Source organism: Antechinus flavipes, chromosome 1 (assembly GCF_016432865.1).
Source record: "Antechinus flavipes isolate AdamAnt ecotype Samford, QLD, Australia chromosome 1, AdamAnt_v2, whole genome shotgun sequence".
NCBI classification, from domain to species: Eukaryota; Metazoa; Chordata; class Mammalia; order Dasyuromorphia; family Dasyuridae; genus Antechinus; species Antechinus flavipes.
This window is the reverse complement of record NC_067398.1, coordinates 292,596,196-292,618,106: the sequence shown is the minus strand read 5'-3', so window position 1 is coordinate 292,618,106 and position 21,911 is coordinate 292,596,196. Positions and strand designations below refer to the sequence as shown.

General features: G+C 37.7%; 1 protein-coding gene across 1 annotated transcript; it reads left to right on the top strand.

Moving 5' to 3' along the window:
• The first annotated feature begins 4,122 nt into the window (after positions 1-4,122).
• Positions 4,123-21,062, top strand: TXN (thioredoxin). Its single transcript, XM_051962526.1, has 5 exons — positions 4,123-4,306; positions 11,965-12,069; positions 12,622-12,681; positions 20,181-20,246; positions 20,840-21,062. The coding sequence occupies exons 1-5, from the start codon at positions 4,283-4,285 to the stop codon at positions 20,900-20,902; spliced, it is 318 nt and encodes a 105-aa protein (XP_051818486.1). The 5' UTR covers positions 4,123-4,282; the 3' UTR covers positions 20,903-21,062.
• Positions 21,063-21,911: the final 849 nt, after the last annotated feature.

Sequence of the window (21,911 nt, the reverse complement as noted above, 5' to 3'; positions counted from 1 at the left end):
TGTCTCTCTCCTGTTCCCTCTCCTTTCTTTTCTTTTGTCCTTCCCCCCCCATACACCCACCCACAAGTACCCCCAAAGAACTACATTCAAAAGAAAATTAGCATTGAGCATAGAGTTGTCCACTCAGTTGTTGTTTGTCTTTTGTTCTTGAAGAAGACTATGGCGACTAAAAGTAACATAAGACAATTTTTAAAAACAGCTATCCCTTGTACTTTCTTGGGAGGAGAGAGTTTTTCTCTACCCTGTCACTACATCAACCCCTCACCAGCTATGCTAATTACTTGCATGTGGCCAGTAATTGCTTCTCTACAAAAGCCTTAGATTATCTTCTACTTTGAATTATTTTTCCTGAACAAAGGTTACCAGAGAGTGGTTATAAGGGGATAGACGTTTTAAGACTGGTAGTGGTCTTGGAGTTCATAGGTTCTTCAGAGAGGTGTTTCTCTATAGCTGTTGTAACTCAGAGGTGATGACTACCTGGGAAAATGAGCCATGTATGAGATAGAGACTTTGAGTTCCATTTTTTGTAGTATTGATTTTATGCTTTAAATTTTTGTTAATGTTCATTGTTTGGGTCCTGAAGGACTCATATTGAATGTAAATAGCAATCACTTCTGCTTTGGCCAGAAACATTGAGGTCTTTTCCCCACCCTTAATCACTGAACAGGTATGGCCTCAATCAAACTAAGACTAGTAGAAGACTTTAGCTTAAAAATGCCAAAGTCTCCTATTTCACCCAGGGCCATCTCCAATCTTTTTGATTTATATCATGCCACTGGATCCCACATGGCTGTGGAGAGAAAAAATGAAGCAGGTGACTTTGCCCACCCCTCTTTTCAAATCCAATTCACTGATGGCATCACCTCCATCACTTCATGGTCCTCTTCAAGAACAAACAATAACATTTTAATTTTGTTAAATATTTCCTAATTACATTTTAATCTGGTTCAGGCCCCACTTGTGGGCCACACGTTTGACATCTTTGCTGTAGAAAACAGACAAAAAAGATTTGGTCCTTATCCCAAATAATATAGCTTAAATATGGAAGGTCTGTTTCTCTCCTTCACTCACACACACTCACATACAAATAACTCTTCCTAGGGAAGAGTTAAAAACAAAGTTTATGGGAACCATGATTAGGGAGATGTCACTTCTGGTTTGAAGAATAGAGAGAAGAAAGGTTTCATGGAGGAGATGACATTGAATTGTGGCCAGGATTTTGACAAAATTCAAAGGGAGAAGAATTGCAAGCAAATAAATTTCCCTTAGAAGAAGTCAGGAAGGCACATTGTTCCAGAATTGGGGAACAATATAGTTTCTTCAAGATAAGAATATGTGATAGAGGGGTAATAGGAGTAGAGCTAGAGAGGCTAAAACTAAAATAAGTAGTCTGGACTTAGCTTTTCGTTTATTAAAGACTCAGAAAATAATATGAGGAGATCTGTGACATAGCTTGAAGGAATGCTGTATTTTCTTCCTAAACACTCTTATTGACCATTCCATTTACAATCCTTTCACATCAGCTTAAAACTAAAATTTTAGTCTTATGATTCTTTTACTTTCTCTAGCAATTTTTTTTTTTTTGGCTAAGTCCAATTTTTTAAAACATTACTGAGTGCACTTGATTGCAGATTCTGCCTTCAGCCCTTCTCTGTACAGCTCTGGCCTTGGCCTCACATGCCTTGTGTCACGGTGAGCAGCACAAATAGATGATTTCACTCCAAAACTTTCTAACTTGACGATTTTATCACGCTATTTAATATTGTTTGTAGTAGTCTGCAAGGGGATACTGGCTGACTTGATCAAGCAGCCAGAGCTAGCTACACAGGCCAAAGTCTGGGCCCATCATAGAAACGCAAAGAGGAGGCCAGCAGAACAAACAATAGAATTGACACTTTCGGAAAATTCTTAGAAAAGGATCTCTCAGGGATCTCAGTTCGGAGCATGGCCGCCTTGGCGTTCCATCTAGGCCCCAGGAGCGGGTCCTAAGCCTTCCTTGAGCTTTCCTGCGCCCCCACACAACTTACTAGGGCTAAACTGCTGTGTCACCAGCAGTAATTTACAAGAAAATGAGAAGGAGAAAAGGAGGGAAGGAGCAAAATAAGGCAAGTTCCGGGAGGGAGAGGCTGGGGGAGGGGAGGCACGCCTCAAATACTTCCTGATCATCGTTACACAGCACTTTGTGCCCGTTTTCTTGGGCTCTGGTGAGCGGAGACCACAAGGACAATTAAGTAAGAAATGACTACCTCCCAACCGCCCCCCATGCAGTTGAGGTACAGATTCCAGTGTGGGGTAAAGATGCCCATCTCCGCCTCAGGTTTTAGTTGAAATGTTTGGTTGGCCCCACCCTCTCCAGCATTTTCCCTAAGTGGCCCCCTAAGCAAGGACTTGGGCCATCCGCTTTCCACGCCCTCGCTGCTACCCACTGTTTACCCTCCTTAATTCTGACCTCGGCTCTTGTTTTTCCCCACCCCAGCCTGGACCTGGGGTGCCCTTGCATATGTGTACTCATTTGGGGTTGGAAACTAGGCCGGGGGAGGGGACTTTTCCAGTTCTAAGTCCTACAGGTTTGCATCTTAGGCCTTTGAGGCTTTCCCGCAGTCCCTACGGGCCCTCTCCTGCCTCCCTTCCTCTTCTCGTCCAAGCCTGGCGGAGGGGCGACGTATGCTGCTTGGAAAGAGGGCATTTTTTTATGAAATGGCTTTTACACATAATGTAATTAAATTTCTGACGGCTCGATCGGTTCGTATTGCACAGAACAGTCAACTTTTGCCCCTCTTCCCCAACTAATCCTAGAAGACAAAGGAGCAATTAGGGAATCAAGAAAACGGAAAGGTTACAGGGAGGGATGAATATGCGAAACGGGACTGGTTAAAAGAAAGGCAGAGTGGCTTCACAGGCAAGGGGAGGCCTGGGCCCAAGACGTTTCCATGGCGAGGGGGAGGGGAAAGATAGGCGATAGGGGCGGGACTCTGAGGTGCCAACCCCCGAGACGTGACGCGAGAGACGTGGCGCGAGTCGGACAGCGAAGGGGGTAGGGGAGGGCGTTCCAGGAAGAGGAGTGCCAGGGCGCGCACCGCCTCTTTCCCCTTTCCTTTCCTCCCCGCCCTTCTCTCCCTTCTCCGGCTGCCATAACCTGGACTCTTCAGCCCCTGTTATAAAGGGTCCGTGAGGCGGAACCTCCACTACTTTCTTGCATCCCTCGCAGAAAGAACCGTCTACCGTGAAGCTTCCGGTCACCAAGTCTACCAGACCCAAGTTACTCGGATTCTTCAAAGCACCCAAAGCACCACCCAGATTTCCCAAACCCTCATCTTCCCACCCGACCAACCAGACAAGCGCCACTGCGCCTCCTCCGCCGCTTCCTCCAGAGCCGCCTCCAGAGCCGCCTGAGCCCCCAGCGCCGCCGCCACCACCGCCGCCGCCCGAACTACCCGCGCCCCCTGCACCATCCGCGCCCCCTGCACCATCCGCGTCTCCCGCTCCATCCGAGCTTCCAGCGTCATCCGAGCCTCCAGCGCCATCCGAACCGCCCGCGCCACCCGAACCGCCCGCGCTACCCGAACCGCCTGCTCCTTCCAAGCCTCCTACTTTTTTCAAGCCGCCCACCTTCTTCAAGCCGCCCGTTGTCTTCAAGCCGCCCGTTCTTTTCAAGCCGCCCGCTGTCTTCAAGTCGCCCGCTCTCTTCAAGCCGCCCTCTCCTTCCAGGCCTCCCGCTCCTTCCAGGCCTCCCGCTCCTTCCAGGCCTCCCGCTCCTTCCAGGCCTCCCGCTCCTTCCAGGCCTCCCGCTCCTTCCAGACCTCCTGCTCCTCCTTCCAGATCTCCCGCTCCTTCCAGGCCTCCCGTATCTTACAAGCCGCCCACTCTTTACAAGTCGCCGGCTCTTTACAAGCCGCCGGCTCTTTACAAGCCGCCCGCTCCTTCCAAACCGCCCGCGCCACTCGTATCACCCGCTCCTTCCAAGCCGCCTGCTTTTTTCAAGCCCGCCGCTCTTTTCAAGCCCTCCACTCTTTTCAAGCTTCCTGTCTCTTCTAAGTCGCCCGAGCCGCCTTCTCCCCCCAAGCCACCCGAGCAACTTGAGCTATCCGCGCCTTCCGAGAAGCCCGAGCCTTCCGAGAAGCCCGCGCCTTCCGAGAAGCCCGCGCCTTCCGAGAAGCCCGCGTCTTCCGAGAAGCCCGAGCCTTCCGAGAAGCCCGAGCCTTCCGAGAAGCCCGAATCTTCCGAACAGCCCGAGCCTTACAAGCAGCCCGAGCCTTACGAACAGCCCAGGCCTTCGGAAACGATGGTGAAACAGATAGAAAGCAAGGTAAGAAGTCGGGGTACCCCTTAGCAAATGCGTGGCTCCCGTACTGGGAAGGCGGGATGGAAGGACACCCTCAATCTGTATCCCCGCTTAGGGTCTTGGATGGCCGTGTATACTCTGGGTCATGCTTTCCACCTATAGGCGCGGGAGAGTGGCGGGGAGTCCTCTGCGTTGCGGGTGGATGGTGCCCAAGGATTAGAATTTAGTAGATGTATATTGCTTTGCTTTGGCATATATACTTCTCTCTTTCTTATACTGTGACCCTGCCTAGTTGGTGGTCATTTCTATGGGGCCAGGATTGTCTGGGTGAGTCCTGGCGCCACCGAGGGCGGGTCCTGGCTCTGGAGGCCCCTGTTCCTGCCTTTGGGGCACTTTGTCCACCCTTTTTTTCCGCCTGTTTCGTCTTTTGCGCAGGTGTGGCTCTCCCTGACCCGGAGGGGTGAGGGGAGGAATGGCGGCTGCGCTTAACTTCGTCCTTAGGTTTGGACTAAGGGGAGGAGTGACTCCATGTAAAGAACCAATGGAGTTAAGGGCGTGAGGGCGGTCACCAGTAAAACAAGCTAGTCCTGATGTTGAGGCCAGGGCCTGTTTGGCAGAGGCTCTTGGGACTCCCGATATTATCTGGACATCGGGCTTTCTGCTGCTCTTTGACGCTAGTCTGCAGAAAGGAGAGGGAGAAACCGATGACTACTTTGGAATTAACACCGACTGATTTGCTGCTTTCTGTCTCCCTCCCCATCCCTTGCCTTACCTTATAGGGTTTTAGATTATTTGGGATGTACTTCTCTTTGACATCGTTGGCAGTATTCATTTCCTGACATATCATTTGTAACTTTTTTTTCCTTTCTGTTAGTTAATTCGGTTCAGTTCCATAAACGTATTAATTAAAAATAATTTTGGACATTTGGGGAGGATATACAGATTATTAATGACACTGGGGGTCAGACTGGGCCCCAAAATGAAGCGCCTCTCTTGACTAGCTGAGGTAGTCAGATCTGGAGCAGAGGAAAGAATTCAGCTCAATTCAACAAGTATTTGTTTAAGGGTCTATTATGTACCAAAGTGGAAGATTGAATTGGAGAAACATAAGCATAATTAGGTAACCAGAGAGAAAAACAGGAAAAATGCCTTGGAAGCTCTGAAGAAGAATATTACATTCAACTAGGGAAGGAGGGGCTCAGAGAAGAGGTAGCATCAGAGATGGGCCTTGGAGGACCAGAGAATAAGTAGATGTTGAAGGGAGTATAGTCCAGATCTGGAGACTAGAGTAGAAAACTGAAGATAAGAAAAACCATTAGTAACTATTCTCTAAGTACAATGATTGAAAGAGAATAAAATGAAAAAAAGCTAGAAATGGGGATAGAGCCAAATTAAAGAGATCTTTGATTTGATAAAAGACCAAGAGTTTGCTGTATACTATAGGCAGTTGAGAGCTGCTCAATCAGCTTTTCTATGAATATATTTCCCAGGTTTGTAGAAGTTTGTAGCCGATGACTCAATCCTGTCATACTGAATGTCAGCCCTCTTCAAAAGACCCACCCAATGTGCTCTGGAGTTCTTTCTCTGGTTTAATATTCTGTGTAATACTCTGGAAATCTTTATCTGGCTATTGCTAAAGCACAGCCTACATTTTTGGCTCATACCCAATAGTGTATCAGTATATGTTTAACCACAATACACTTTTAAATGTAATCATCGTTACTTATATATGAAGACAATTTTTAACTGTAATCTTCATTATTAGCCTCCTTCAAACCAAGCCATTGTAGCATTTATTGATTTCTTTGGTGAATAATTTAGCAAGGTGAAAATTTAACAATCAAATCTCTTGAGCCCTAATGAGTTGGTTCCAGCACACTCAACAGTCAAGACACATACTTGTTCATGATGATCTGTTGAATGCCACTTCAAGACAAGACATCAATTATTAGGTCTTATGGCCTATCTGCACCTATCTCACATTTCTACTGCCCTTGGATCACCTGTCATTTTTACAAATGAGGGAACTGAGAAAATCAGGATTAAGTCGTTTTTGAAGGGTCACACAGCAAGTTAGTAAATGTCTGAAACTAGATTTGAAACTGCAGGCCCTAATGCGTTCCAAAATAGTACTAGGCCTCCTCAAAAGAAACTCATTATTAGCGGAAGATCCGCACAGGAAAAAATCCAAAGTGGCTGAAGGAATGACTATTGCTTAATTATGGTGGATAGCCCAATCAGTTAATATATGTGTGCATATGTGTACTTGGCAAATGCTGAAGACAATGAACTAGACCTAGAATTATATAAGAAAAGAAGCTGGATCTCACCCACTTATTTACAAAGTCCATTCAGAGGTCTCAAATAGCTTTTTAAAAACATAAGTATTTTTGGTGATCACATATGGCTCTCTCCTCCCTGAAAAAAAGTTTGATATAAATTGTGAAAGAATACATAGGCCCAAGGGAAAAAAGAAACCATGACATAAAAAAGTGAAAAGTATGCTTCAATCTGCATTCAGACTTCATTAGTTCTTTCTCGAGAGGTGGATAGTATTTTTCATTATGAGTCCTTTAGAATTGTCTTGGATTTTTGTATTGCTAAGAATAGCTAAATCATTCACAGCTGATAATTTAACTGTATTGCTGTTGTTCACTTTCCATCAGTTCATATAAATCTTGTTGGTTTTTCTGAAATTGGCTTATTTTAGTACAGTAATATTCCATCATAGTCATGTTTCTCATTTTCATGGAGGATACTCTTAATAAATGCATAAACTTGTCTCAATTTCGTATAACAGCATGTGCTGTCTTGTTTATCTTTCTTATTTCGTATTGATTTTGGTCTTGGCTCTAACCTACTGATGACCTATAGATACCTGATTCTGAAATAATTTCCAGGCCAATAATCATCTGGTTACTGTTAATATATATTCAACTTCATTAGGAAGGACAGGGGATATTGGATATCTCCCACACCACCATTTTCTTTCTCCAGTTCATAACATACAGACATGGGACTTATATAAGCTTTTGGCCTTACCAATTTGATGATCAAGAACCATATTTTCCATTTTTTTTTTTTTTAGATCGTCTCTCTTATGCCAGTCTTACATTGAAGGCATCAAGGTATATTGATCTTGCCAAGATCATAAACTACAGCAGGCATTGATTGGTGTGCAAAGTACCACTCAGATTTTTTTGTCTCTTCAAGATCAATTTCCAAATTTTTTCATTTAGCCATAACTTTTTTTAAAAATAGCTTTTGGATTCACTTGTAGTCAGAATATTAACATAAATGTAGTTAATTTCTTTCAATTTTGTATTAGTTTACTTGTTTGACAAATATTAAGAACCAGGTGATTATTCTTTGCCCTAGTTCCCACCACTGTCACAGTTACTATGGGAGTTATAGGTGTGTAGTTCGTCTTCTTTTATCTGTTTTATGGATAGCTGGACCAAAAAAAAGGTCAACAGAGTGACTAGTTAACTAGTGGTATAACCTTTTTTGTATCTTAACCATCATGGTTTTTGGCAAACGATTGACTTTCTAGCTTGGCAGACTCTGCTAGAACTTGTTTATGCTGGCATAATTTTCCAGAACCCAGGGTTACCCTACTTACTATAATCTCTAGAGCTGGATCATTGATTAAAAATCGGGATACAGGAGTCCAAACTCTTTCATTTTATAGATGGGGAAAACAAAGCATGGAATGAAGTAGAACTCACTTTTCTCCAATTAAATATGATGTCTCTCTATTATATGGATAAATGGGGATTTCCTTTTTTCCCCTCAAGACTGATTTGGTTATTAGAAAAACTAATTTTAATATTAAGCATTATCATCCCCCCCTCAAAAAAAAAATATTGCTGTTGGTTTGAATAAAAGTTTATTGTAGATGGTCTTAGAAATCAGTTTTTGGTATCTCATGTTGTTCAGTGATTTATTTGGTTATTTGGATGGTGTCAGAAATATCATGCAACCAAATTTTCAAATGATTAATTCACAAGAATAACTTAACAGATTTGTATAATAGAATAGTGAGTCAAAAAGATCTGACAGGCTAGGATGGTGAGCCAGTATAAAGTCTTAGACTTAGATTTTAAAAAATCAGTTTGTACAAATTCAAGACAGGAGGAAAATATGTATATATGTATGGCTAAACAATTAAGAAAAGATCACGTACATTTTTTGATAAATTAGGGATTAAAAGTTCAATCTCAAATTGTGTCTGATTTTTGTGACACTTTTTAGTGGCAAAAGGTACGTCAGTGGTTGGCTATTTCCTTCTCCAGCTCATTTTTTATAGATGAAACTTGAGGCAAAAAGGTTCAAGTGACTTGTGCAAAGTCACACAGCTAATAAGTGGCTAAGGCCAGATTTGGACTTAGGAAAATGAGGTTTTTTTGCTATCAGCTCTGACATCTATCCACTGTCCTACTTCATTGCCTTCCCTAATTTCTTAGCACTTAAGGAAAGTTTGAACTTTTCTGCTTGAATATATACTGTTCACTTTGCTTTTTGTGTTTTATGTCTTTGGAATTTTCTCCCTTCTTTTGGCCTTCTGTCTAAAACTAAACTTACATTGCCCTTTCCCAGAAATTAGCTATGATCACCACCTCCTCAGATGCTATAAAGATGTTTTCATCCAGACTGTATGTAACAGTTTTTATTTTGTAACCTTGTGTACTTGTATGATATTGAGTATCATCCTGGGTTGTGTGTAACTTCCACAATTATAGGGACTGTCATATCTAAACTTTCTGATTAATTGATGGCATAGAATACAATTCTCTATAAACAGTGGATGCTAATAAACATTGTTACATTTTTTTTTTAGGTAATGCAGTGCTCAGATCTAGGTGTAATATTTATACACAAGGTTGAACTTGGGGGTGGAGGGGAAGGTGATCAGGGAGATTGATATACTTCAAATTCTGCTGTACTGGGATTAGATTTCTACTTCTTGGCACCAAAAAAACAGTGGTGGGAAGTTGCAAAGAGGCAGGTGTTGACTCAGTTGATATGTTAGAATTTCCTACCAAATAAAGATATGGAATTCTAATGGGTTACTTATCTCTGCTGCAATATAGGAGTTCCCTATCATTAGAAGTCTTTGTTTAAGCAGAGCTTCAATTAAAGAACAGGTGAGCAGCATAATACAAAAGCATTGGCTCTGAGGGTTTGTACTTTTTTGGGGTCATGGGTCCCTTTTGTAATTTGGTGAAGCCAATGGACTCTTCAGAATGTATTTTAATGCATAAAATAGAATTACAGAGAAAATCAAGTTTTTAAAAATATAAGTGGGGTGTGTGTGTGTGTGTGTGTGTGTGTGTGTGTGTGTGACGCACGCACGTTTGCATTTGTTCATGTTCATTCAAGATCAGAGACCTGGTTTAAGTCAGGACCTAGGATCACATCCACTTTTTTTTACTTTACTTTCTGTGTGACATTGGCTAACTTACTTTAACCTAGTTGGGTCTCAATTTTCTCACCTGTAAAATATGGGGGAGGATCTTTTAGGTTCTCTAATTCTAGATGTGATCTACCTCCAAGAAATAATTGTTTTTAAGTTTTTATAATTCAGTTATGTGTTGGAGGTAAATATTGGAAATTGGACTATTTGGATATGATGAGTACTCTGCTGGGAATGGTATGATAAATGTATATTGAAACTTTTAGTCAACATTTATTGTGAAGAGATCAAAAACACAATAGTATACAGAAATAGCATTGTGCTTGAGATAAACTTTAAAAGTAAAACTGTTATCGCATTAAAATTTTAATCTAAAAGAGAATTAGGTCAGAAGGTAAGAGAAATAGTAGATCTCACTTTGCAGCATTTATTCTACTATAAAATTTAAAATGTTACAACTTTTAAAATGTCTGCAGTTTAAACTCAAATTGTGTGTAGTTTAATAGCAGTGTTGGAAAACTTATTAGGTAAATTGTCTTTTTTTCCTTTGGAAAATTTGTTTTTACAGTATAGTAAGAGATACAGATAATGTAATGAGACTAGTTAGTAATTGAAGATGACTTCAGAAGCCTGAAGTGACTTCATCTAATATTCAGTTAATTTATTAAGCCTTTACTATGTGTAAACACTTGGGTAAAATAAACACAGCTAAATAAACCAAACATTTGGAGTACAGTATAACAAATAGTTTTTAGAAGTGTTGTTTTTGGCTAAAACATAAAATAATTGGTCTGGACATGTACTTTTTTTTTTTTTTTTTAGCTTTTTATTTACCAGTTATATGCATAGGTAATTTTACAGCATTGACAATTGCCAAACCTTTTGTTCCAATTTTTCCCCTCCCCCCATGGCAGGTTGACCAATACATGTTAAATATGTTAAAGTATAAATTAAATACAGTGTAAGTATACATGCCCAAACAGTTAATTTTGCTGTACAAAAAGAATTGGACTTTGAAATAGTCTATTATTAGCCTGGTGTATTATTAGCCTGTGAAGGAAATCAAAAATGCAGGTGGACAAAAATAGAGGGATTGGGAATTCTATGTAATGGTTCATAGTCACCTCCCAGAGTTCTTTCGCTGGGTGTAGCTGGTTCAGTTCATTACTGCTCTATTGGAACTGATTTGGTTCATCTCATTGCTGAAGATGGCCACGTCCATCAGAATTGATCATCATATAATATTGTTGTTAAAGTATATAATGATCTCCTGGTCCTGCTCATTTCACTCAGCATCAGTTCATGTAAGTCTCTCCAGACCTTTCTGAAATCCTCCTGCTGGTCATTTCTTACCAAACAATAATATTCCATAATATTCATATACCACAATTTATTTAGCCATTCTCTAATTGGTGGTCATCCACTCAGTTTCCAGTTTCTGGCCACTACAAAGAGACCTGCCACAAACATTCATGCACATATAGGTCCCTTTCCTTTCTTTAAGATTTCTTTAGGATATAAGCTCAGTAGAAACACTGCTGTATCAAAAGGTATGCACAGTTTGATAACTTTTTGAGCATAGTTCCAAACTGCTCTCCAGAATGGTTGGATTCCACCAACAATGTTTAGTGTCCCTGTTTTCCCACATCCCAACATTCCACATTATCTTTCCTTGTCATTCTAGCCAATCTGACAGGTGTGTAGTGGTATCTCAGAGTTGTCTTAATTTGCATTTCTCTGATTAATAATGACTTGGAACATCTTTTCATATGGCTAGAAATAGTTTCATTTTCTTCATCTGAGAATTTCCTATTCATATCCTTTGACTATTTATGGACATGTACTTTTAAAGCTGATCCTGATGATTTGTAGGTGAGGTGCAAAATGTGTACAGCAATGAGTATTTATAGAGAACATAAAGGGGGGAACATTGAGGAAGGTCTGATACTTAACTCTTTTGGAGAACTGGGGAAATACTGTACTTGTACTAAGTAGACATGATATGGTTTATGACGGGTTAATGAAGAAATTCCTATATTTGTGGAGTTATGTACATTCCTGGAATCACAGTCCAGGACTCCCAGCCCAAATTCTACATTTACAACTACCAGTGATAGTGATATTCCCTGTTACATTCTAACTTGCAGATTTAAGTGTTGATGTTCAAGTTTAGCTTCATCTGGATTTTTAGCCTTCCTAAATAAACTATGTAAGGGAACTACTTTATTACATAAAATGGTGAACTTTTTTTGTTTTTCTTCTACAGGAAAACTTTGATTCAACATTGCAAACAGCTGGAGACCGTTTAGTAGTAGTTGACTTCTCAGCTACATGGTGTGGACCATGCAAAATGATCAAACCTTTCTTTCATGTGAGTATTAAGCACTTTGTACATCAAAGAACAATATTAATTGTACCATCTTATGTTTGTTTTGCCACTATATCCCATGTTAATTGAATAAATCTTTTGTTTCCTAAAATTTATTAATGAGACATTTAAAATAAAATGGCCGACACAAATCAGTATATAATGTACCTAGGAAAGAAGAAAAGTTGGGAACCAAAAATGTTGATACCTATGTCTATAATAAATATCCTAAAAAGCAGCTATTGATTTAACAATTCACATAAGTCTTAAATATGAGAATTAGAATGTACCTTATTTTAGAAGTAAATTGAAATTTTTATAAATTTGCTTACTTTTTAAACTTTTAACTTGGGCCATAATTAGCTCACCATTTTGCACTTCCAGTTAGAAATTGATTTGAAGGGAATTTTTAACTACTTGGAATTCATTACCAGAAAATACTTAACTTGTTCTCCACGTATTTGAAATTCTAGTTGTTTCTAATTGTTAAAATTATCTTAATTTAGCTAATCCTTCTTTATCCTTGTTACTGCTTTTATTATTTTCATTTAACAGTCACTTGGTGAAAAGTTCCCAGATGTGATCTTCATAGAAGTGGATGTAGATGACTGTCAGGTAAGTATGGTAACTGATTATACATAACCTCCAAATTTGGAGGCAATTGTATTTATATTGACTATGATATTAAAACATAACTAATTTAAAAATACCTGTTTTTTAGAACATTTCAGAGTATATCCTAAAATTGATATCGACTTGTTCTGAGAAATACATTTTAGACAATATATTTTCAAAAACATCCTTGTTTGAAGGATATTTGTGGTTAAAGAAGACTAGGAATCACTGGTTTGTGAAGTTAAAGATCAAGAACTCTGTGTATTGTCCCCTCTTTTCCCATCCTCCACCTCCTTAGAGCCCTAAGAATTATTAAATACCTTGGGGTACTTATTTCTTGCTTTTTTCTTGGGGACCGGCTCCATAACTGCTTTAACAGAGAAGCATTTAAAAGAGAGACCACAGTGGCAAATTTTAGAGACTGTTTGGAAAGGCTGAAGGTTATTGAAATTCTTGTAGAAACGAGATGTCCTTTTAAAGTTGTGGGTCAACCTGAAAAACTAGATATTTGGAAAAATAAAGACAAGAGTCACAAGCAAGAAATGAGCCAGATAGGACAATGGAGAAAACAGAATGCTTTGATCCTAAATCATGATTAGCAGTCACCCCCAGGCAAGTGCTTTTACAAGATGCTACTCCCTAGTCCTGTCTGTAGCATGCCTTACTGCCTGCCAGGCTAAATTACAGAGTATTGGAACTAGAATAAATAAAATCAGAGCTGGAGAGTCCAGCTCGGTCATGTGGCAGTCAAGGCCCAGAAGGATTAAGTGATTTGTCTAACATCACAAGATGACAGTAGAGATTTGAACCCAGATTCTTGAACAAGAGGGCTTTTTGAGAAAATTCATCAAGTCAAGAATTTTATAATTAAAAACTTATTATTTTGACATCTAAAGAAGAAGAAAAGGGATGATGAACATTTTTGATTATGGTACTTTGGGGGAACATGTGTAAGATTTTATATTAGAATTGTTAAAAGTACTGAATGAAAAATTATTACAAATTCATACCAAATTCATTTGGTAAGGTAAGGCAAATGCAGGAACGGAAACATTTGAGTTCATGCTTTCTGTATAAAACTTTAAATATTGTGCTTAATTGAAAGTGCTTAATATATAGTATGTTCACATCTTTAAAAATGTTACTTAAACCTGTTCTGAAAGAAATACCTCGTCATGCTGCTGAATAACTTTAAGTTGAAAATTCTGAAAAGGAAGGCATTAAATTCTGAAGTCTGTACCCAAGTAATAAATGGGCAAATGAAAAAGCACAGACATAATTGAAATTTTCCTAAAATGAATACTTAGGATCACATTCTCAGGCAGCAGCACCCAAGATGAAATAGAATTACCAGTATTTTTTTTAATAGCTTTTTATTGACAGAACATATGCATGGGTGATTTTTCAACATTGACCCTTGCAAACACTTCTGTTCCAACTTTTCCCTTTCTTCCCTCCACCCCTTCCCCTAGATGGCAGGCAGTCTCATACATGTTAAACATGTTAAAGTATATCTTAAATATAATATATGTGTACATATTTATAATAGTTCTCTTGTTGCACAAGAAAAAATAACCTGGGAAGAAAAACAAAAATGTAAGCAAACAATAACAGAAAGAATAGAAATGCTATGTTGTAGTCCACACTCATTTCCCAGTGTTCTTTCACTGTAGCTGTTCTCTTCTGTTTATCGCTGATCAATTGGAACTGAATTGAATCCTCTCATTGCCAAACATAGCCACTTCCTTCAGAATTGATCCTCATATAGTACTGTTGTTGAAGTGCATCTGCTGGTTTTGCTCATTTCACTTAGCATCAATTCATATGAGTCTCTTTAAGCCTCTCTGTATTCATCCTGCTGGTCATTTCTTACAGAACATTCATATCCAATTTCCAGTTTCCAACCACAAACATTTTTGTACATACAGGTCCCTTTCCCTTTCGTAATATCTCTTTGGGATATAAGTCCAGTAGGGAATTACCAGTATTTTAAAGTGGAGAAGGGCTCCCCACCTTGGTAGGGAGAGGCAAGGCCTTGAGCATGCTTACAACATGTTCATGCTGCATTTTGATGGATGGCTGAGATGACTTGATTGTGGAGAAGATTAAGAAAAGCTTGCTTATCTTGGTAGTGAGCTATAGCTTCTCATTTTTGTAGGAGAAAAAAAAAAATAAAATGTAAGGTGTATCTCCTTTAGTTTTTTTGTATGTGCTCTATTTTCTCCTTGTTTAAAACATAATTTCATATTTTTCAGTGTACCTTCTACTCTAAGAAAGTGTAGCATCCCTCTGCTAATTCTTCTTTCTACATATGTACCTCCTCAGCAGACATCATTTAGGAGCTACATTGGTAGTATAAATGCATTCCTTTTTGTGTTTTAAATGTGTCAAAGCCACAGGAATGACAAGAATTAATCAGAATGAAATCATGTAGGAAGGTATTAATTGTTTCAGCTAATCACAGAATTTAAATTTCATTAGCTGCTAAGTACAATCTGTTCTTGACAGGTGGTTATGAAACCTCTCAGGGAAGACCATTAATAAGGGGGAAATCTAACTACCTTCCAAGGCAATCCATTCTTAGTCTGTAAGAGTCTAAGGATAAACAATTTTTTCTTCAGTTTCCACCAATTGTTCCTATTTTTGCCCTCTTAAGTCAGTTAGAACAAATGACAGCACTACAAACAATTCAAAAACTGTTGTCACATTTTCCCCTGAATCTTGTTTAAGACATTCAGTTTTGTTTTTTTTTCTTTAACTAGTATTCATATAGCTTGAAGCCTTCCAACTATTATTCAAATTTTTAATTTTTTCAGTATCTTTCCTAACATAGAATGTAAATTCTTTTGAGGACAAGAGCTCTTTCATATTTCTCTTATTACCAGCACTTTGTATAATGTCTGGAACATGGCAGGGACTTAATAAAATGCTTGTTGACTGGCTCATGTTAGTGTGATCTGAGACTGCATCATTACTTTGTACAACCAGATATTTTTCAGATAAATAGTTGTCTATCAGACGCTTTTATCAATTTATGTGTGTTTTTAAAGTACCACTGTTAACAAGATGAAATCTTTTTGACCTAGTCATTGAAGAATTGTTCAGTTTGATAAGAAATATCATGAATGGTATTATGCAAGATACCCTAGGAATACTCCATCACAAAAGACTGAATTATCTTTAAATTTTACATATGCAACTAAGTCCTTTGGAAAAAGAAAGTTTATAAATAGTCTTCTCCCTCAGTATTGTCATACAATGCCAGGGTATGTGGTATTTTCTTTAGCTGTATTTGTTACTTCATTAGCAATTAATTAATATTAATTCATTGCAGGGATAAGGGAGAGCTAGGAAAGGAAGAAAGAAGCCGAGTTAACACATGAGTTAACCTGTCACAGTGGATCTACTGGTTGGATTATGTTGAACTGATTCTGATTAAGTCCTAGGGCTTTTGGGGGCAAGAAGTGACCTTTGGCAAAGCAGTCCAGCTCTGCCTTCATATGCTAGAACTTTTTAAGATGCATATTTTTGGTGGAAGGGCCCTTAGGCCACAGAAATAAAAAAAGTGGCTTATAAGGAATGTCAAATATATCAGGGACTCTAGTGTGGGTTTTAAGGTTCTCATCTTCACTTACATATCCATTGAGTAGCTAGTTATTAACATGTCATAAGAACCAGAAGAGGTCATTTGTAAGCGTTTATAACTGACCTAATTTTTTTATTTGAAGCAAATTAAAATCTTAATTCTGTTTGAAGAATTTGTGACATCCTTTGAGATTAGAATTTATCAGATTTACAAATGACACAAAACTAGGAGGCATCATTAATATGTTAAATGACAAGATCAAAAAAGATCAGCATCAGAAAAATGACAGACTCCTGACTGATCTAGAAATGAACTAGGAGAAATTTGGCTCAAGTATGAAATTCAGAAACTAGGCTGAGTAGCCAGAAAAAGATCATGTTATTTGACTTCTAATGTGTTTTCTGTATAATCACAGCTGCCTTGTTCTCCTGGTCAAGGTTGTAGGTGTAGCTTTTAAAAAAAAAATTTCTTAGTTCACAGAAGATCTAGATTTTATAAAAAGCCTAGCTGAAAAGTTTTTAAGGCTTGCATAATACACGACACAGGTACCCTCCCCCTGATTATTTATAGCTATGATATACATGTTCTTATTGTCCTAACCTGGTTTCACAGATGAGGAAACTGAGGTTTGTAGAAGTTAAATAATTTCTCAGTCACATACACAACTAGTAAATGTCTGTGATAGAATCTGAACTTTCATCCTGATTTCAAATCTAATTATTTACTCAACTACTAGCTGCCTCATAAAGCTATAAAATACAAAGCTGTAAAGAAAACATGGGAATTTTATTCCGTTATCTCTAATCTAGTTATAAATGATCAAGGACACTTTCTTGGACTTAACCATATGCCAAAATGCTGACCAGAATAAACAACTTGAAAGGGATCTTAGAGGGCATCTCGTTTTGTAATTGAGTTTTTGTAGTTGTATTAGAGATCACATCCCTGTTTGGTAAATGATAGATCTGAAGATTAAACTCTTTTAATTATTCCAAATGAAACATAACTCTACAATAGAGAAACTGATAGCAATACTAAAAACTGTTAAACATTCTTTTTTCTTTTTTTCATATTCATTTCTGTCTTCTTTACAATCTCTGTTCTCCTGAGCCTAACCCCTTCAACTCTGTCCTTTGGAATCTGCCATATCAGAATATCTCTATCTTTGTCTAAAGACTTGGCATAAAATGAAATTTAGTTGTCTCCTAAAGATTCCATGCCTTATTTTAGAGCCATTATTCTCCTTGTTCCTCACTATCACACAGGAATCTTTTTTTCTTTTAAAGTTCATACCATAATATCAAATGTCCCATTTATCTATCAACCTTCAGTATAGTTGCTCAGACTTCCTTTCTACCCTGCTTATCTTTGTTTACTGCAGTCTTTACAATGATTACCTTTTAGTATGTTCTAAAATGATGTTGAGACAAAAACAGTCTACCTCCTTGGTCCCTATGGTCTTCATTCTCTACTATACCTACCTACTTGTGCCCAGGGAATTTAACTTGGACTAAAAAAGCCATTGTAATGTGGATTCTTTTATTTCTCCATGATTCAGTTCAGCAAATGTTTAAGTACTTTCTGTACAAGACTATATGCTATGTTATCAGGGTTTCTTGGCTATTTTTTGCTATGCCATTCACTACTACTTTGTAACAATAAACAGGGACTTAGAATTGTAAGGTTGTTGGGTTTCTAGTTTTACAATCATGCAGCAAGATAAATATAAAGGGACAATTTCTTTAATAGCATGAGTCTCAGATTACATTTTTAAAGTACTTTTAAAGCAAGTTTTAACATTATTTCTGGAAATATTAATTAGCTCAGAGAGAATTTGCTGGGCTTAGAAGATAACTTATTCTCCTTCCCCTTGTCTAAAGCAACTAAAGAAAAGCTGGGAGTGGGGGGGGGGGGCAGTGGAGAAGAATGTAATTTTTTAGTTAGGGGTGGGAAACACAAATTTATGTAGAATGACTAAGGATTTCTTAGTAAATCTGTGTCTCCTTCCAGTAGGTAAATTAATAGAGTCATTAGTCCTTTTATAGTTTGTCTTGCAAAGCTATTCTAAAGTATATATTACTGTATAAGGTTGATGGCTATATGCATTGCCTATTAAAATATCCATTAAGTATCTTTCATAGAGCCATGAAAACAGTGGAAAAAAATCGCACAAGTTATATTTCTTTTTTCATAACTTGCTCTATGAAGTAATGGGAAATTCCCATGTAGAAAGTAGTAGACTTTAAAAGTATATGTATTTATAGTGTGCTCAAAGAAAATGGCAGGGGGAAGTATTATAGTCTAGAAAAGAATATTACATTTACTAGGAATAGAGTATTATTATACACAAGGATAGTATTAGAGATATGGAAGACAATTTGGGGAAAACGTTGTTGCATGTTCCATTGAAAGAGAATACTGAGTCTGAGAACGTGGATTCAAATTCTGACTCTGCCACTTTTTAACATATGTGACCTTAAGGAATTGGGCTTATTCATTTGTAGTCAACAGACATAAGCATTATCAGGGAAACAAAGGCAAAAACAATTCTTGCCCTCAAGAAGCTCATATCCTAAAGGAGTTGGATGAGATGAACTCTAAAATCCTTTTCAGCTCTTAAGTCTATGATACATGTTTTCACTTTAAAAGATAATGCATTAGGTTTGTATGCATGGTATAGGTATATATACAGATTTGCTGATTATGTAGTAACCATCTAACTGAAGATTTTTGAGCTGTTTTTTTTTTTTTTCTTTGTAAATTATTATAGATAAGCTAGTCAAAGGTACTAAAGTGAAAGGATATTTTTGTTGGGAACAGACATTCTGGAAAGTGATTTATCATAGCCAGGTGGCTCTTGAAAAAGTTTAAGATTCGCTATTAAGTGGGGAAAAGGGAGAAGAATCTATGTTGAATGAGAGTGAGAAAGCTTTAGTTACTTTTTCACTGCTTAGAAATATCTAATTAAGTACCAAATAAAGAGGATATCAGTAGTTTATATTCTTTCAACTTCTGGCTAGATAATTGTGAAATGGACCTACCTTTTAATTTAAAAAAAAAAGCAAAACAGCTTGAGCTGCCAACATTTTCTGCTTAATGGGCAGAAACTATGCCCACAGAGCTGTAAGACTGTGTACACTTTTTTGATCCACAACTAGTTCTGTATCCAAACAGTCATAAAAAAGGAAAAATGACCCCATATGTGTAATAAGTGTTTATAGCAGTTTTCTTTTTGTTGTTAAAGAACTGAAAATCGAGGTGAATTCCCATTACAAATTTTGGAATGAATGAAATTGTGGAGTACTATTGATAAGCAGGATACTTTCAGAAAAACCTGGAAAGACTCATATGAACTGATGCTGAGTGAAGTGATCTGATAATCAATTCTAATGGATTTGGTTCTTTTCACATTTGGTGATTCAGGTCCATTCTAATAGACTTGTGATGGAAAGAGCCATCTGCATCCAGAAGGAGGACTGTGTGGACTAAATAGGAATACAACATAATATTTTTCACCTTTTTTGTTGTTGTTTGCTTGCTTTTTGTTTTCTTATTCCCCTTTTTGATCTGATTTTTCTTGTGTGGTGTGATAATTGTGGAAATGTGTATAATATTGGATTACTTACTGTTTACAGGAGGAGGTGGGAGGGAGAAAAAATTTAGACTACAAGGTTTTTGCAAGGGTGAATGTTGAAAATGATCTTTGTATATATTTTAAAAACAAAAAGATATTAAAAATAAGAAAGAGAATTCTAAATACTGAAAATTTGATATTTCTAGTCAATGCTCTTATGTGGGGTTTAATAGAAGTTATGTAAATGTACAAGTTTTGTGTACTGAGATAATGCCAAAGTTTGGGAGATGGAGTTTGAGATTCTAGACTTGTCTTTACTAATCTTCTCTCTGTTTGTAGGATGTTGCTGCGGAGTGTGAAGTGAAATGCATGCCAACATTTCAGTTCTATAAAAAGGGAAAAAAGGTAAATCACTTCATCTCAGGGAAGATCCTCTCAGTAAATTTGCCCGTTTCTCATGGGTGAAGGGAAAAAGGATGTTAAGTTAAAATAATAAGGTGTCTGTCTTATAAGAGATGAAAATAGATGAGTTTGGAGCATGGATAGAAAAACTTGCATCATGCCTAGAAACCAAAGGAACCATAAGTAAATTTATTTAAAATTCTCATTTAAACTTACTCCTATTTGAAGTTTTGTTATTTTCCTTATGTTTCATTTCCATCAAATAAGTTATATGCCTTGGAGTTTTATTTTAAGCAATTCTTCCCAGCTTCCCTGATTCAGTCACTTTGAACTTTTTCTTTTTTAAACTTTTGTTCTTTTTAAGAACACAAAGCTTTTAAGAACACATCAGCTTTTTAAAAATTTTATTTTATATATATATTTTTTATATTTTCAAAATAACTCATTCCAATGGAGATGATTTTACACAAAATTCATTTAAGTCAGTAAGTGTTGATTCAAAAGCTGTCTTGATAGTCTACTAAAAATTCACAAATATGGTGGGCGGGGGGAAGTAGTATTGGGTTTTTTTTTAATGGAAATTTTTAACTCAACAGGTGGGTGAATTTTCTGGAGCCAATAAGGATAAGCTCGAATCAACCATTAATGAATTGAAATAATTGTGGATCCTGTGAACAGTAAACAACTGTCATCCGTCTAAATTATATAGCTTATAATTTTTTTCTATTTCCAAAAAAAGATCAAGTGTAACAAAAGTATGTATCCATATACAATTTGACTATAAATGACAATAAAATGTAAATCCTACCCTTTTGAAAACTGCCTGTTGTTTTAATTAGCTTGTCTAAATCAGTGAATAGTGGCAATTATAATTTCAGTAAATGAGTTTTCAAAATCTGTAGGATTAGGTTTTTAAGAATAGCTTGAAACTTATTCTTGATGGCATTTGGTATGCCGTATTCTCTCTTTCCATAGAATTGCAAATATTTGACTTTTAGTTATCTGAGAATCGCTGATAATAATAGATCAAAACAATATATTTAGTTAGGCATTAGGATATATGGAAGCCTTTGTAATTTTGGGTAATTAACTTAATTACATTTTTCTCATCTGCACAATGACCAGGCTGGATTAGACGAACACTAAAGTCCCAGTTCCTCTTGGTCTTTAGTTCCAACACACAGATTTGGGGGAGGGGAGTAGTAGTGTCTGGAACCACTTCAAAAAGGACAGACTCTTGGGTTATATTAGGGGCAAGGATATGGGGGTGTGTAAGGGAGCAGAAATCCTGGAATAGAAGAGTTAAGTATTTGGGCTGGGTTTCATATTCATTTGGGGACAAACGTTTTCTCCCTTTCTGGAATCTGTCTATAACTATAGGTTCAGATATTGCAAAATTGATAGGAGCCTAGTGCTGCCTCTTTATGGAATTGGGTAGAACTACACCTTCTCTACCTAAGGCCCTTCTAGAGAGGAAGGTAGGGCTAGTCATGCAATAGTCCTCTGGGTTGCTAAGAAGCTGTATATACTGGAGCTTGGCCAGATAAGCAACTTGGTAAAAGTGGAGACTGATTGACAGTACAGGTAGAGTTCAGAACAGCATCTCATATCTTATGGAAAATAAAGAGAAATAAAGCCAGTAGGTACATCCAGCATTGGTTGAATGAT